This window comes from Marmota marmota, unplaced genomic scaffold (assembly GCF_001458135.2).
Source record: "Marmota marmota marmota unplaced genomic scaffold, marMar, whole genome shotgun sequence".
NCBI lineage: Eukaryota > Metazoa > Chordata > Mammalia > Rodentia > Sciuridae > Marmota > Marmota marmota.
Genome location: NW_026000243.1, coordinates 5,774,950 through 5,792,452, shown reverse-complemented (window position 1 = coordinate 5,792,452; position 17,503 = coordinate 5,774,950). Strand labels below are relative to the sequence as shown.

General features: G+C 39.2%; 1 protein-coding gene across 6 annotated transcripts in view; it reads right to left on the bottom strand.

Annotated features, from left to right (window-relative positions):
• Positions 1-5,966: 5,966 nt before the first annotated feature.
• Fli1 (Fli-1 proto-oncogene, ETS transcription factor) overlaps positions 5,967-17,503 on the bottom strand; it is a 128,734-nt gene continuing 117,197 nt past the window's right edge. For all 6 annotated transcript variants that reach the window (XM_048796117.1, XM_048796118.1, XM_048796121.1 and 3 more), the window contains 4 exons: positions 14,063-14,128; positions 12,080-12,139; positions 9,640-9,687; positions 5,967-7,932 (listed from right to left, as the gene is read on the bottom strand). In XM_048796117.1, the coding sequence (XP_048652074.1) occupies positions 7,403-7,932; positions 9,640-9,687; positions 12,080-12,139; positions 14,063-14,128 (704 nt within the window). In that variant the 3' untranslated portion in view covers positions 5,967-7,402. The remainder of the gene's footprint in view (positions 7,933-9,639; positions 9,688-12,079; positions 12,140-14,062; positions 14,129-17,503) is intronic.

Here is a 17,503-nt window from a genome sequence, read left to right as displayed (position 1 = left end):
CACTGTAAAATATGGGAATTATAGATATACTCTAAACATAGAGTATATCACACATATGTATATAAATGTCTTTGTATGTGTATGTATATGTGAATGTATGTGGACACATGATATACATGTATGTGTATACATATATTGCCTGGCTTTGTCTACTATGTACACCTAGGAACAGGGTCACTACTATAGCAATGAACACACCTAGCACCCAGATGTTGGCTTCAGAATATAATTTCCCACTAAAACAAACCAGGAATCCATGGGAAAATGACTGATTCCAAAGCTGGGACAGGGAGTCCAAATGTGGGGCAAAGTAAGGAAGTGCTCAAAGATTGATGGGAACGTGTCAAAGGACAGAAATCAGATTGAATGGTCTCATAAAGGGAGAAAATAAACATCTAAATAAATAAGAATAAGAAGAAATTATGTCCACTCAACAAAATAGTAAATATGAGTCATTATCTAAAGAAATTTATTTAAAAATATCTAAAATACATCTAAAGAAATTTATTTAAATATATATGAATGCATGTATTGAAATTTTATAATAAATAGGGTATTTATATAATTTCATAAAACATTCCCAGAAAATACTTATTTATTGCAAAGGGGAAAAGAATGACTTATGAGAATCCTGGCAGACACCACCTTGAGCAGATCATCAGAATAAACCTCATCAATAATCAGATCAATTGAGATCAGGTGCTATCCTTTGGGCTACGAGGATAACCACAAAGAGATACCAGACCAACCCAAATTGAGGAAGATTCTACAGAATAGCTGGCCTGTAATATTAAAAATTGACAAAAGTCCTGAGAGTCAAGGAAAGACTGAGTGTTGTAGACCAACTAAATGCAATCTGTGATTTAGAATGAGACCCTTCCACTGCAAAGACTATAGTGGGGACAATTAGTGAAAGGAGAATGGTGCCTGAGGATCATGTACTAGTGATCTGTTCCCATGAATTTTTTGATTCTCATTCTTGTACTAGGGTATCCAGGAGGATATGGTTGTTGGACAGAAATACCTACTCAAGTTTGGGGGTCATGGAGCATCAGGTTGGAAACTTTTAATTCTAAAACAGTTCAGTAAAACATGTTCTTTGTACTTTCCAACTTTTCTGTAAAAGTTTGTGACTTGAGCTTTTACAGTTCTTTTTAATTTAAAAAAGATGTACATTCATTATATATAATAGAATGGAATAGTGTAGTTAATTCTGCATATCAGAGAGGACCAGAGCCCTGTATTGGGTTTGGAACCATAAAGAGGAGCTGCCTATCAACCAAGATGATACTGTACTATTGGTATTTCTGTAGTTCTTTTCAACACAGAGACCATTTCTACGTACTTTATTTTACTGAACTGCAATAATAACTTTGCATGGTATTCTCATGTTCCTCATTTTACAGATGAGGAAAGCAAGCACAGAGACAGTCATAACTCTGGCAGTGGACAGCCTCAGGTTCATAACTAGCGTCTTCTGACTATGGACCTGATTTTTATCTATTCATTTATCACTGGCTTGTTGACCAATTACTGTGTGTCACTGTGACCATGGCATACAAGATAGATACATACAATCCCTTCTCTTACAAAACTACCAGGTGGCTTTACGTCTGTAAAATATTTGGATCCAAACTTATTAGGTATAAAATCCCAGCTCTCAGCCTCTAATTCTTAGCCAATTTAAGAAGCCCATCCAACATTTCTGACAAAGTGCATTTCTAACATTCCTTTAGAACAATCTCATTTTATTTGCAGCATCCTCCAGCTTGGCTGCATGCTCTGCTGACTTAGGTAGACACGGAGAGCCAGTGAAAGGCAAATGCCCAAGCAGGACGCTGTGAGGGTTGTGGATGGAGAAGATGCAATGCTCTCTGGAAAATCCAATTTATTCCCACTTTTCACTCATTTGAAAAATGCCTTTCTGACCGCAAAACAAAATCTACACCACACCGAACTCCTCAAAAAGAGTGCTCAGCAGCTACCAAAGACTTGAAATATATCTTTTTGGAAACTTGATCTAGTAAATACTCTCAGATAACAGCAACCATCCATATATACTTCCTGTGCAGCATTCTCCAGCACGTTTTCTGCATTGTCATCTAATACCTCACAGGGACTCTGTGAGGTATTAGATTCTACTTAGCTCTCCAGTGAATAGATGTAAACAAAGCCCAGTAGGTGGAAGGGCCAGAATTTGAACCCAGGGTCTGCAGCATTACACACACGCTCATTTATCTTCCCAAATTGCCTCTCTCCTCCCACTAAGAAAACACATGAGTTAACTCAGTTAAAATCCAGAAGGTTAATCTAGCAATTGTAGGTAAGTGAGTGGTCTCACTGGAAACTTTTTCTGTTTCCCCCTAGAGCTTTTAAGCTAAGTGTAAATTGACTATGTGCTTAGGAATTTACCAGCTCAGACAGACTGAAACAATTAAGACAGGAGGCCAAGTAAGAGTGAGAGAGGGAGACAGACCCCAGGCATGTGAGCCGACATTCCTTTTAAAAGCTTCCCTCCATATCCTTTCTCAATTGGCTGAAACCCTAGAGGTTTGCCTGGCTAAACCACTTCCTCTCAGAAGTGTCTGTCCCCCGAGGGAGCCTGGGATTTGTAGTCTTGGAATCAGTCGACCTTTCATAATCCTTTAGGGGGATTCCCTGGCTGAAGGCATGCAGTGTCAATTTCAGTAGCTTGCTATGTGATGAAAAACCCAATATGCGTTTTGTAAAACACAAATTCCTTCCTGGATAAGAGAAAAGTCTCTGTATATTCACCAGAACCAGCTCCCTGGCCCCTCATTCCAGTTCTTCACCTCCAACTCACTCTGTTCCCTGGGGAGACTCCACACCATCTCACTGCCAACTCCTGTGGGAGCTCTGGACAGAAGCCTAGTGGTGCCGTGGAGGGTGGAGGAACCTCTGAGAGGAAGACCTCAAGGAGGTGCAGAGGCCAGGCTGGACAGCAGAGAGCCAAGCTCAAAGGCTGCTTCTCCCGGGCATGTTCTCCCAAAGTGCACAATAGTTTTCAAGGCAACATATTTGCTTGAAAGTTGTTAATAAACAGATACTAGAGGAAGTAATGTGTGAAACAAAATCCATAGTCTTCTCATAGAAATACAATCATCCTTTAGAGTCTGTGGGGAATTGGTTCCAGGATTCCACAAGGATATCAAAACTGGTGGATGCTCAAGTCCCTTATATTAAATGGCATGGCATTTACATACAATCTACACATATGTCCCATATACTTTAAATCTCTCTAGGTTACTTAAAATACCAAACACAATGAAAATGCTATGGATATAGTTACTGTACTGTATTATTTAGGGAGTAAAGACAAGGGGAGAAAAGTCTATACATGTTCAGTAAAGATTCAATCAATTTTTAAAGTATTTTCAATCTGCAATTGAATCTGCAGATGTGAAACCTGTTGATAAAAAGGACTGACTATACTTTATTACTTTTTCAAAGTTTCCCTACTCACCAATGCCTTGGCTTGGGGTGGACAGATGTTCCTTTCCTTGTTGGTGTTCTAGACCCTCCTGATCTCATTCAGTCTAAACCAAAGATACACAATCCAAAGACCCACCCTTCATGCATTACTCATGACCACTAAAAATATTTGGAAACAACAGTTATTGAAAATATAACTTCATTTGTGTGGGAATCAAAATATTTTTTGACACTAAAAACAGATGGCCTCGTCTATAAACTGCATATTTGTGTCTTCCCTCTCCCTGAAATGTGGTACATTGAAACCTAAATCCCAATAGAGGATATTTGGGGGTGGGGCCTTTGGGACGTGATTAGGTCATTAGGGTAGAGCCCTCCTGAATGGAATTTGTACCTTATGAAAGGGACCCCAGAGAGTTTTCTTGTCCCTGCCACCATATGAGAACACAGTGAGAAGCTGCCATAATCAGAAAGTGAGAACTTACCAGACGTCAAATCCAATGGTACCTTGATCTTGGACTTGCCAGGCTCCAGAACTATGAGCAATACATTTCTCTTGCTTATTAACCACTTAGTCTACAATAGTTGGTTATAGTCTCCTGAGTGGACTAAGAAAACCTCCCCTCCCAGGGCTGTTGGCTGGTCTCCTGAATTGGAGAGGATCAGCTTTCCTTAGAATTGCTCACAGGCTTGCTGAGAACCTCTCTGCTTGGCTTTCACTGTTTGATAGACAATATAAACTTCATGCTACAGGTACAGAATGATTAAGTGGGGAAAATACTGGCTAGCAGCTGGGAGGGTAAACAGCCTGTTTGCTGGGGGCAGCGAGGCATCTGGATGCCTGTGAGCCAGCAAGTAAACTTTAAGTCTTGGCATTACAGGGGACTAAGTTTCAGTCCTCCCTCAGTACAAATGCACATAAGGGCAAAATGCATCACAGTCCTTTCAGTGAGTGGACTGGCTTCTGAACCATGGAATAAATTACTGTAGAACATATCAGGATGCAAGTTTTGGTAAAAGTTTCAAGACTTTGTATAGGTAATAAACAAAAGCCAGGGTTTGGATAAGACATGTTAAAAAAAAAAAAACCCTCCTAAAAGGATAAACTCCTAAAGGTATGAGCAACTGTGTTTGTTAGAGCAGTTAGAAATGTATGCTTCTGTTTTCCCTAATGAATATTTTGCAGAGTTTAAAATTGATGTGAAAATTCCTTGCCTGAAATGGAGAATTCTAAATGAATCTATTAGCCTATTCTTAAACATACCTGGCCTTCATCATTTCTCTTTCTGTGCTCGGGCCACTAATACCAAGTTTTTATTTTCTCTTTCTTAAAAAGCACTAGAAAATTCATACAAGTACATAAACATACACATTGATGCAATATAAAGTATGTAATATAAAATATTATGTTTTGTGTTTTATAATACATAATATGTATTATTTGCCCTTGGGTATTTGTGGGGGGATTGGTTCCAGGACCCTTTAAGGACATCAAAATCTATGAATGCTTAAGTCCCTTATGTAAAATGGTATAGTGTTTGCATACAAACTATGTATGCCCTTCCCTAAATCTCTAGATTATTTAAGATATCTATACAATGTAAATTCTTTGTGAACAATTGTTTAGGGAATAATGACAAGAAAAAAGTCTGTACGTGTTCAGTATAGACGCAATTTAAATTTTTTTCTGAAATTTTTCAATCCTTGGTTAGTTGAATCTGCAAATGTAGAGAGTCACCTGTAGTAATAATGTAACAGTTGTATATGTCATTGTGCATATATGGAAAATATGTGTTTAACATATTTTTTAATGGTGAGGTGCAAGATTAAAAAAATGGACACCAATGTTCTGGAACACATCTCTTTTCATTTGATAGACAGGGACCAGCATGTACTCCATTTTACCTGAGAATGCCACAGGTTGCTAATGCTGTGAATGTCCTTGCAACATGAAGGACTTTCAGGGTTTCATTCCTTTTGATTGTGTAATAGAGGAAATGAAAACAAACTACATAACAGTTAAGCAATTTGAAGCAAGTTTCTTCTCTGGAAAGGAAAAGGACCTTAAAAATCTGCACGGTCCATAAAATCCTGGCATGGGACCAAAAGGAAGCTGGGCTCTTGTTCTCTTTTGGGAAAGTCAGGAGATTGACCACCTGGTTTTGAAGTGCTTGGTAGGTGCAATGGAATGAAGTCTAATGGACGAGGTCCATCCTGGATGGATCTGTTTGCTTTGTTCTGGTCCTTGGACACAGATTATCCATGGCCTTTGCTCTCCTCTTATAAAACCATTTCAGACTGAGAGAAGATTTAATAGCATTAAAAAAAAAAAACCAAAAACACTGCCAATATTATCAACAACAATGCAAACCCACATGGATTTTATACCTTCTACTGTATGGAATTGTGTATGTATTTGAAGAAATTCTTGTTGTTATAAGTGCTGAGTAGGAAACTTGCCCTGGGTAAACCATTTGACCAGTGGGTAAATAAAAAAACAGTGTCAGCAGTTCTGAGAGAAGAAGGCACAATTTATTTAGTCAAATTACTTTACAACATAGTCTTCATTGACAGTTGTCAGCTTAACACTTAATATAGTTAAAAAGTCAACGATTACCTGCAAAATTATATATATTTTAATGTCTAAAAAATATATTGCATATATGGAGCAGGAAAATCCCTCGTCTCCACAAGGGAAAGTTTGGTTGTTCTCTTTAGCGTTGAGATTATTGCAGTTCTGTTATTTACAAACGTTTCCAAAGCATTAAAGATTTAAATGGATTGCCCTTTCTTGCCTGTGCATTCCTGTTAAATAACTGTACCAGTGCTTCTCTTCCCAGTAAATCAGTGACTTAAACGCCCTGTTTTCTTTTCAGCAATAGTCACATTATGCTTTTTAAAAACCAGCTATAAAAACGTACAAATAGCCCAAATGTACAGATTGACAAAAGATGTACAAATTACATTAAAAAAATAACAATGACTGATTTGATAGTAAAATTGCATTTGTGACCGAGGTCAACTCGTTTATTTATCTTTTTAATTTTTTAATCTATTTACTTTTTAATACTGTGAGATATAGGAAAATAACTCTGCATAATTTATACAGTAAGTTGCCTTCTGAATGATTGACCCTGGTCTGATGGTCTGACAAACGCACAGCGCTTGCGAATCTGTTCAAGTTAGAAATCCCTATGACTTTTCAAAGTTCTGGGACCCACTGTCATTTAAAAAATTTATTTAATTTTCTGTCTTTTAGGAATGTCTGTATTTGCATTAAAATTTCTTAGTTCATATTCTTGACTATTTCTAGAGAGAATGGTCAGTGAGTACATATTGCCCACTGATGGGATTTTGCAATGCCCATGGCTTCTTAAATACACACATATATGTTCTTTCTTTCAAATTCCAGTTGGGTGAAAACACCACTGGCTAACAGCCAGTGTTCCAGTTGCCATCCACTGAGTTAGGTTCCCCCAAAAAAGATTATAAGCTTCCTGTGTCTATTTTCACTAAGTCTCAAACCAGAACATGACTGGTTAAGTCCATGATTTATTATTGTACTGAATTCTACAATGATGAGACCCGTGTGTTGATAAGAAACTGCTCTGCTCACACAAATATAAAGAAAATTATAGCTTCTTTCTCAGAACCATGATATAACCATTCCAGTCATCTAAATACTCAACTCATATGATGATAGGAGATTGAGAATCCAAAATGGTGTACTGGCCCATGGAATGTTCCATCTCTTTGTTCAGGTAGAGGAAGAAAAAGTTATTGACATTAAAAAAAATGTTTTTAAGAACAAATACAAAAGTTCTATCCAATGAAAAAGAACATCCAGTTTTGTTTTCTCTTCAAGGCCACATATGTCCTTTAGAGTCTAAAGTGTCCAGGAAGAGTGAGAATTGGGGCTTCAGCTAGAAGGCCACTGATGAGTAAGCTTCTAGTAGTAACTGCCTAAGTGTGAAGGCACATGGGTGTTAGGATGACGAGGGACATTGGGATTAGGGTAGATCCCACCAGTGGGAGAGGTCCAGTATTGTGACGCTGCTCCAAAGAAGCTGGAAGAAGTGACAGGCATGGAGGAAGGGTGGGGAGGGACAAAGTTCACCTTCTGTTGGTGGGCGTGGTAGGAAGGCATGTAGGAGATATCGGAAGGGTACTTGTACATGGACGACTCGGTTGGATGTGGCTGCAGAGCCTGGGCAATGCCGTGGAAGTCAAATTTATAGGCATACCTTTTGCCATGCACTTTGGTCATAATGTTTTTATCGTAGTAATATCGTAGGGCCCGGCTCAGCTTGTCATAATTCATGTTGGGCTTGCTTTTCCGCTCTCCCCAGCGCCTGGCCACCTCATCGGGGTCCGTCATTTTGAACTCCCCGTTGGTCCCCTCCCAGGTGATACAGCTGGCGTTGGCACTATCAGAGAGTAGCTCGAGGAGGAATTGCCACAGTTGGATCTGCCCACTTCCTGCAGACAGTGAGGCAAACAGGAGAAGAGTATCTCAGCCTGGGGAACTCAGAGCCCAACTCCCTGATGGGGATTCTTTCAACCTTTGTAAGAAAGCTCATTTCCTTTCACATTGAGAATCACTTTGACATGCCCTTCTTACCATTCTTTTTTCTTTTTAAAGATGCATAACAATTGTATGTATTTATGGGGTACAGGGTGATACAATATGTAATAATCAAATCAGGGTAAGTAGCATGTCCCTCACCTCAATATTTATCATTATTTTGTGATGAGGACATTAAAAATCTCTAACTAGTTTGAAATGTACACTAAATTATTATTGTATAGTGGTTATCACTAAGAGGGGCATAATAAGCACAATTAGATCTTAAGATAATTTGCCCAAAGATCTGATAATAAAGTGCTGGCTTTGTCCCAAACTAGCTATTATGGACTTGGGCAAGTCAAGTTCCTATGTCCTTTTTGGCAAGATTTTTTATTCCCTTGTAGTTAGACTTGAATCACTGTGTGATTTCTACTAAGTGATGAAGTCACCCAAGGTCTTCCCTGTCAACAATATCAACTGTCATAGAGAGAAGTCACTTACAGGCTCAGGTTGACCAAACCAGGTTCCCTAGCAGAGTTCTAGTGTTTAGTTCTCAGCTCTAAGTTCTATGCAGAAGAACTTGAACAGAGAGAAAAAGAGTAGGAGGAGATGCTGGGTGGCTTCTTTATCTTGGTCAGGTGTGAAAGAATAGGTAGGGAGACTCCGGCAGTACTTAGTTCCCTGCAACGGGAAGACTTGTGGGCCTCACTGTTGCAAAGGGTCTATTAGCTCCCAGTCCTAGTAGTTTTTGTTTAGAATAACTCACCCAGGAGTTATTTTTAATAATAAACCCTGACACAATGTCAAGTGTACTTTATGTGCAACTTTTCAGGGTCATAGCTCTTTTAGAAGGCCAGAGAATTCTACAACACTTTCTAAAATCAAAACTGAAACACTAGCCAGGTGCAGTGGCCTATGCCTATAACCCCAGCCATTTTGGAGGCTGAGGCAGGAGGACTAAACTTTGAGACCAGCCTGGGCAACTTAGTGAGACCCTGTCTCAAAAAATAAAAAGGGATGGGGTTATAGGCCAATGGTAGAACACCTCTGGGTTCAATCCCCAGTACCTCAAAAAGCAAAAACAAACAAACTAACTAAAGCATTGTTTTGTTGTTGTTTTGGTACTGGGGATTGAACTCAGGAGCACTTGACCCGGAACCACATCCCTAGCCATATTTTGTATTTTATTTAGAGACAGGGTCTCACTGAATTGCTTAGTGCCTCACCATTGCTAAAGCTGGCTTTGAACTCGTGATCCTCCTGCCTCAGCCGCCCATGCCGCTGGAATTACAGGCATGTGCCACCATACCTGGCCTAAAACGCTTTTGGAATATTTGTTCACTTGGTTCTTTCATGGATGGGATAACAGATCTCATAGGAGTTGTTTCCTTTCTTACTTCTCCCTTTTTCCCTATTGAAACTTCTACCTATGCCATTTGCTAGTAGTCTGAACCTCAGCAGAGATGTTGCTATACCCTGGGACAGGTGTTTAGCAGGTTCAAGGGAAGAAGCATAGGCTACTCCACACTCAGGTGTCTGCCCTCAGGACATAGGTCTCCATGACCACCCAAAGCTTGGAGACACTCTGCAAAGAAAGGCTTGCAGGCCAATGCACTTACCAGGATTGGCTAGACGGCTGCTGGTGGGGCCCAAGATCTGATATGGATCTAAGGAAAAAAAAAAGGAAGTTGGCTTTGCTTTTAATAAAAATATAACAATAGCATCAATGATAACAAAACTCCAATGGTTTCTATTTTTATTGCAATATCATAGGAAAGTCTGATTTCAGAAAACTTCATTGCTTTTATTTAAAGACTTCCAAGATTTTGATCACAGTATGGTTGAAATATCATGGAATAGTGACGGCATCATTTTTTCATATTTGGTTTCTAAAATTTATAGATTATACTGTCATTACCCAAAACAAAATCATGGAAATGTTTGGAAAGGAGCTGACTAATATTCAACCATGCAGTGAGTAAATTGAAGGATCAGTTATTAAATGGGTTTGAAGAAGGTCTTATGATGAGAGCTGGTCTTTAATAGTTCCACCTAATACTAAAAACATTACTGATGGAGCATAAAAACCACATGCCTGGAAACCAAGCCATTTGAGTTGTAGCCCCAACCTTGTTATAAACTAAATAATTTGTTGGACAATTTCTGGGTATCAGTTTTCTCATCTGCAAAATGAGTAGGTTGGGCTTCTGGCCTCAGTTCCCTTCTAGAACAACACTCTGTGATTTGAAACTTGGAAAGGACAACACTAACCAGAATTTGTATTTTAGCTCTAAAATCACTGTTCTTAAAATCTCAGTTTACTTACAACTTATGTGATTATTTAGCCATAAAAAAGTTTTTGCAGTATGGTTTAGGTGATATTCATCTTTGTGAGTCCCAAGGAGCCAAGTGCTAGGTGCAGAGTAAGCAAATAATGAATACATAAAGCCAAAAGGGATCTTAGTTATTGCTTAGGCATTCATTTGGAATCGTAAGTGCTTTCTCAAAAGAATTGTCTTTAATTCATTGGCTTGATATTTTACTTCCTAAGACAACAGGATTGACATACNTTTTTTTTTTTTTTTTTTTTTTTAGTTGAGGAAATCATGGTAGAGAACTGGATCTCAACTTGGCCATGTTAACTCTTCTGTAGGATTTGACTGTTTTTACAATTATAATTGCAGTTTAAACAAATCAGTACGACTTTTAGGTTTCTACTTAAAATCAGGAATTGACTTGAAGAGTCCTTAAGGCCATTTAGTCCACTTTTTTCAATCACACTTTTAGTATGATAAATAAAATATTTTTGGCAGGTAGTGTCTAATTTTGTTGTTGCTGGAATTCGTTTGAAACTCTCTACATCTGACTTGTGTTTCACATCAGGTTTTGTCTTTACCTTCCTGGGCAATTTTCTCTTGTTCTGTCTTGGGTAGAGATGGAGAATGATGTTAGCTCATCTCAAAACAGATGGCTGGTTCAGACTTAATAGCAGCTGTGTCATGTAAAAAATACAGGGTAAAGCTGGGGTCTGGGCTTGGGTACAACAGCTGACTTTAGATCCATGAAGGACTTTCATATAGGGCTTTTCTTCAGAGGGCAAACAAGGAATTTGAAGAGGAAGGTATTGGGAGGACTTTGGCTCAGAGAGTGGAATTGAGCTGAACTAAGTAGTCAACTCCCTGCTCTTCTGTAAGTATTGAATTAAAGGTGAGTTAAGTGTAGGACCAAAACATTATAGAAGGTGTCAATAGGCTTGAGTCTCTAAGTTCCATTCCAATACTAAACGTCTTTAAGACCATGGTTTAAAAGTGTCTTCTGTCTTAAGCTAAATAGATCCATCAAAGGATGAGGATATTTTTGGAAAGTATGGTTTGGTGAAGCATAAAAGGCTCAGACAAGAATGTAGGATGCTGGGTGAAACTCAAGTTCTTTCATACACCAGCTGTGTAGTTTTTAGCAAATTACTTACCTTTCTGGGCCCTGGAACTTCAATCTTTAAGTTCCTTTCACCTATATTATTTAACAAGTCTGTCTGATTTTAATACTTATTACTTAATTCACAGATATATTATAAGGAATCAAATATAGACTCTTTTGGAAAGAAGACAGACATAACATACATAGTAGTTATCTCTCCACATAGATTGGGGATTGGTTCCAGCTGCCATGCCTATTCCCCTGCATCAAAGATACCAAAATCCATGGTTTCTCAAGCCCCCAGTGAAATGTATTGTAGTATTTGCATATGACCTACATAATCGTCCCATATATTTTAAATCATCTCTAGATTACTATAATACCTAGTACAATGTAGATGATACATAAATGGCTGTTATACTCTATTATTTAGGGGATAATGACAAGTAAAAAGTCAGCACATCTACAGCCTTTTTTTTTTGTTTTTTTGACCATTTTTCATTTTGAGGTTGATTGAATCCCTGGATGCAGAGCCCACAGGTATGGAGGGCCAACTGCATATTTTCTAAATCCTCCATCCAGAAGTGGACCACGTGGAATTCATAAGAAGCAAAGGAGAGAGTATACATCTAAGTCAAGTACCTGGCTGGGGCCGCTGTTCTGTGTTCTTACTCATCGTTTGTGCCCCTGCAAGGGGAGGACCTGAGCAGAGGAGAGAAAACATGGTGAGACATTCTCCATGAGGGAAAGAAACATCAGAAGCCAGAAGGCGGATGCCTGTGCTTCCATTCACTCAGTCTCCATTGACTCATATTCATTTCATTTTATAAATATTTATGAAGGATCACTATGTGCTGGCCCTGTTCTCTGTGCAGGAGATTCAGCAGTGAACAAGCAGTTGCTGTAGAGCTTACATTTTAACAGGGGAGACAAAAAAAATTAAGGAAACAAACAAACAAATAAATAAACAAATAAATAAATAAGAAGTAGCTGGGCATGGGATTATAGGCATGTGCCACCATGCCCAAATCCTAGCAACTCCAGAGACTGAGGAAGGAGGATCGCAGGGCCAGCCTTGGCAACTTAGCAAGGCCGTGATAAATTTAGCAAGACCTTGTTTCAAAAAAATTAAAATAAAAAAAGGGCTGGGATGTTGCTCAGTTTTTGGTGCCCCTGGGTTCAATCCCTGGTACCCCAAATTTTAAACCAATAGGTTAGTGTGTCTGTTGGTACTGGGGCTACAGAGTTAATTTTTAAATAGGACATTTAGAAAGGTCTTCAACGAGAAGATGATATCTGAGCTAAGGTCATCCGCATCCCATGATTCCATGCTTTGTAAGTTTTGATAGTTCTGACCCACGCCCACCCCATTCCTACACTTGCTTCTCCATTTTGGATCTCTGTTGCTTCTTGTGTGATCTCTGTTTTAACCTGAGTGGCATCCTTACCACCCTTCACTCTTCCCTCAGACCTATCATCTACTTTACTGTTTAGAAACCTTAGTGACTCCTGGTTGCCTGAGAAGTAAGTCCATCTTCATAGCATCATTCACAATCCCATTCTTACCTTTCCAGGCTTCTTTTCTACCACATTCACTGAACTCCAGGAACCCAGGGTTCTAACCAGATACCAACTCCAATGCCTTCCTCCTGTATCCTTGTCTACTGAAGTGCCTTTCTACCTCATCTCCCCAGGTGCAAACCCTGCATCTCCTTCCAGAGCTAACTTAAATGGTAGCAGGTCCACAGAGTCTTCCTGGATATCATCCAGATGAAAAAATGGGAGTGTATGATTTCTGCCCTGCCCTGTCTGATTCATCTTTGTGAGTCCCAAGGAGCCAAGTGCTAGGTGCAGAGTAAGCAAATAATGAATACATAAAGCCAAAAGGGATCTTAGTTATTGCTTAGGCATTCATTTGGAATCGTAAGTGCTTTCTCAAAAGAATTGTCTTTAATTCATTGGCTTGATATTTTACTTCCTAAGACAACAGGATTGACATACTTTGGTTCTGAACTCATGAATCATTCTCTTTCCTAACTCCCTTAATGGGAAGTATTGGGTTAACTGTCATATCCTCACCAGCTGGTGGACAAATTGATGACTCTGACCTCTACCATCTTCTCATCAGGTTATCTTGCATCTCAGTCATTCACAAAATAAGGATAGAAACATTGGTTTGACTAAACCTCATCAACTGGAGGAACAAAGTCTAGAGGTTCATTATCCTGATATAACTTACAGAATCCAAACCCAGTGACCTTTCATTCCTACAGAAAGTTGTCCCAAGAAACCTTTCAAACTCCAGAAATTCTAAAACCAAGTGCAATGAAATAAATCTCAAAGATTTAAACAAAAAAATCCCATACAATCTTTCAGGGAGTGGGTATCATGGACAGGATCTAAGTTGAAAATTAATATATTTTTTCTTTTAGTGCTGGAGATTGAACCCTGGGCCTGGTATGTGCTAAGCATGTGCTCCACCATTGAGCTATACCCAGCTCCTAATGTTGATATCTACTCATAAAGCATGGTGCTTGCTCCTATTCTTTATCTCATGGTCCTATTCTCCACCCCTATCCTCAGAAAAACGCTTTCCTCCCAAAGAATGCTATGACATTTACTTACTTTTGTTGAGGCCAGAATTCATGTTATTGCCCCATCCTCCTCTCCTGACTGAGTCATAAGAAGGATCTAATGAAAAACAATAAATAGGGATATGTTAGCTTTGCTTGCTTTGCAAAAAGGTTGCATGGAGATTATCTCTTAGTGATCAGAAGAAATTAAATTAGTTCAGCAATAACTTTTTAAACATCACTAAATTCCTGAAGTGTACTTTTCCCCTGGGTTTGGGGGTGGGGTGGTGGAAGAAACATGAACACTAATTTTGAGAAGGTCTCAGTCTTATCCGGAAGCTGAAGTTGTATGGACAACCCTAAATTTGAAGTTGGAGGAACAGTTGAAGTTCCATCTCTGCCTTATCTGTTGGTGATTAATGAATCATAAGACTGCTCTGAGCCTTAACTGTCTTTAATATGAAAATACAATTTTACCTTATGGGGTTGTACTAATGACCAAATGAGATTACGTATGTAAAGCACCTTATACAGTTTTCTACAAATATAAATTAACAAGAGGTTAGAAAGAAAACGTGTCCATAGTTGTATAGCAAAGTCCCTTGAGCAACTCTGAAGAGATGGGGAATGTCCAGATGAAAAGTTCCATGGCTGAATATCTCAAAGTCTAAGCCTTTGACATCCCTGGGAGGCCACCACCAGCCTCTTATTTCAGCACACTGATGTTGTCAGAGGATTCTTAGAGTGTGAGCCTATTCCAGGCTGTCTTAGGTCTCTCAGACTTTTCTGATGGTAGTAGAGGGGGCTGGGTTTGATGACCATAGAGAAAGGGAAAAGGCCTGAATTGTGGTTCCTGCTTGGAAATGACTAGAAGCTTGCTTCTGGGATATACTGGAGAAAATTCCATGGAACCTGAACTTTTGTGTTCCCCAATCTTTTTTCAAAGAGTCCAAACATCTACAGAACTTTGCTCAAAAATTGCCTAACTATCTGGCTGGATACTTTCGTCATTTCCTTTCTCGTGGTGTGAGTCCCATTGAGACTTGGAGCAGGAATAGCAGGAGGGCTTAAGGATACAGAATTATGACTTTCAAAGTCTTTCCACGAACAACAAAGAAACCATAAAAACCATCTGAACAAATGGAGCACAAACCTCATCAAACAGCAGTCTGACAGGGTGAAACACAAACCATCCCTTTTGACCCCTTCTGAGCCTCTCCAACAAATTAGAATAAGAACTGGGAATATGGATGGATGCATCCGATTGCCTGTTCTCACTGTTACTGGCTAAGGAGAACCAAAAGACAGGGACAATTTTCTTGTGGAAAAATCCACGTGCAGATGCACATTCTTCATGGCTCTGGAAAAGTCAGTTCAGTTTTTAAATTACAGTCTTTAGCAATTGGCATGAAAAGCAAAACAGAGAGCGAGGGGGAGGGGGATGCAGAGGAAGGCCAGGGAAGGGGACAAAGAGACAAAATTTAACTCCTTTAAGTCATCTGTCTTTATTTTTTTCTGACTTTTTAAAATCTCTTTTGTGATTCCTCCTGAAAACAGATTCTTCTTGTTTAAAAACAAACCAAGAAAATGGAAAGCCATCTAGTTATGAGCTTGGAGTGAGGATGAAGTTTCTACGGGCATTTCCTGAAGGGCTCTGCAGGGGTCTGTCAGTGGTGGGATAAACAAAGGGGAAGGTGAGAGTCATCCAAGATTTGTCCTTGGGTGGGGAAAGGGAGGAGGCTAGCCTCCAGTCATTTATTTGGGAGGAACTTCTGCACTGTATTATGCTCAGCCTCAAAGTAGCTGTGACAGAATAATGAAACAAATTTCCTGGCCTTGCACTTAGATCTGAGATGATCATCAAGATAGTGAAGAAATGTGGTTCCATGCTAAAGGCATGGTGGAGATTTCAAGGGTTACTGGAGGTTAAGGAGGGAGAGGCAAGTAGAACTGGGAGCAAAGATACCTTCACAGGGATGGTGGACTTGAGTGGGGACTCACTGGAGGGGGCAGTGTGAGCAAAGCAGCAGCAGGAATTTGCAGGTGTGGGTGGTGTGATGTCAAGTGCATGACCAAAGAGGAGGGATGTGGAGGGACAGGAGAGAGCAAGGAGAAAGGGTCAGTCAAGGCCATGTTGAGGAAGCTAAGTAAGCTTTGTAAACTTGGTAATTCAGACAGGAGAAGTCAAAGGGGGAAAGGGTTCAGGTATACAGTGGTACCTGGGAATCAGAGTGCAATGGAGAACAGCCTCATGTAGTGTGTAGGATGCATCTGGGAGCATAAGGGAAGGGCATTTTGTAAGAACACTATAGAAAGTAAATTGAAAGTGACAAATTCAAGAAAAAGAAAGAAATTCTTTGGGTATGAACTGAGGAGTCAGATAGCTGGGTCAAATGGTGATTCCATTCCAAGTTTTCTGAGAAATCTGCATACTGGTTTCCATAGTGGTTGCATCAATTTGTAGTCCCACCAGCAATAAGTGTTCCTTTTCCCCCACATTCTCACCAACAGTTATTGTTGCCTGTATTCTTGATGATCGTCATTCTGACTGGAGTGAGATGAAATCTTAGAGTGGTTTTGATTTGTATTTCTCTAATTGCTAGAGATGTTGAACATTTTTTCTTATATTTGTTGATAGTATTTTTTTTTCTTCTGAGAAGCGTCTGTTCAGTTCCTTAGCCCATTTATTCACTGGGTTATTTTTTTGGTGTTGAGCATACTACAGTGATGTGGCCTCATCAATGTTTATAACAATTCAATTCAAAATAGCTAAACTATGGAATCAATCTAGGTGCCCTTCAATAGATGAATGTATAAAGAAAATGTGGTACATATATTCAATGGAATATTACTCAGCTTTAAAGAAGAATGAAGTTATGGCATTTGCTGGTAAATGGATGGAGTTTGAGAATATCATGCTAAGCAAATAAGCCAATCCCAAAAATCCAAAGGCCTAATGTTTTCTCTGATATGCAGATGTTAATTCACAATAAGGGGGGCGGGGTGCTAGGGAAGAATAGAGTTACTTTAGACTAGGTAGAGGGGAGTGAAGGGAGGAGAGGAGATATGGGGATAAGAAAGATAATAGAATGAAACAGACGTTATTACCTTATGTACATATATGACTGCATGACTGATGTGGTTCTACAACATGTATAATCAGAAAAATGAAAAATGATACCCCATTTATGTATGATCTATCAAAGTGCATAAATGCATTCTACTGTCATGTGCAACTAATTGGAACAAATGAAAAAATTATAAAGAAAAAGAAAGAGAGAAAGAAAATCCCACTAAGTTCAAGGAATCTATATGTGTCATCTGAAGTCCTGACTTGTGTTCTCACTTACTGCACTGATAAAAATCTCTGTTTCAAATTTTTTCTACTAAATCACTTAAGGCTTCAATCCTGGCTGAAAGCTATGCTAAAACCACTCAGAACTATATTTTTTAAGTCCAAATTATGGCCCATCATGGGTACAGTTGCTATTGA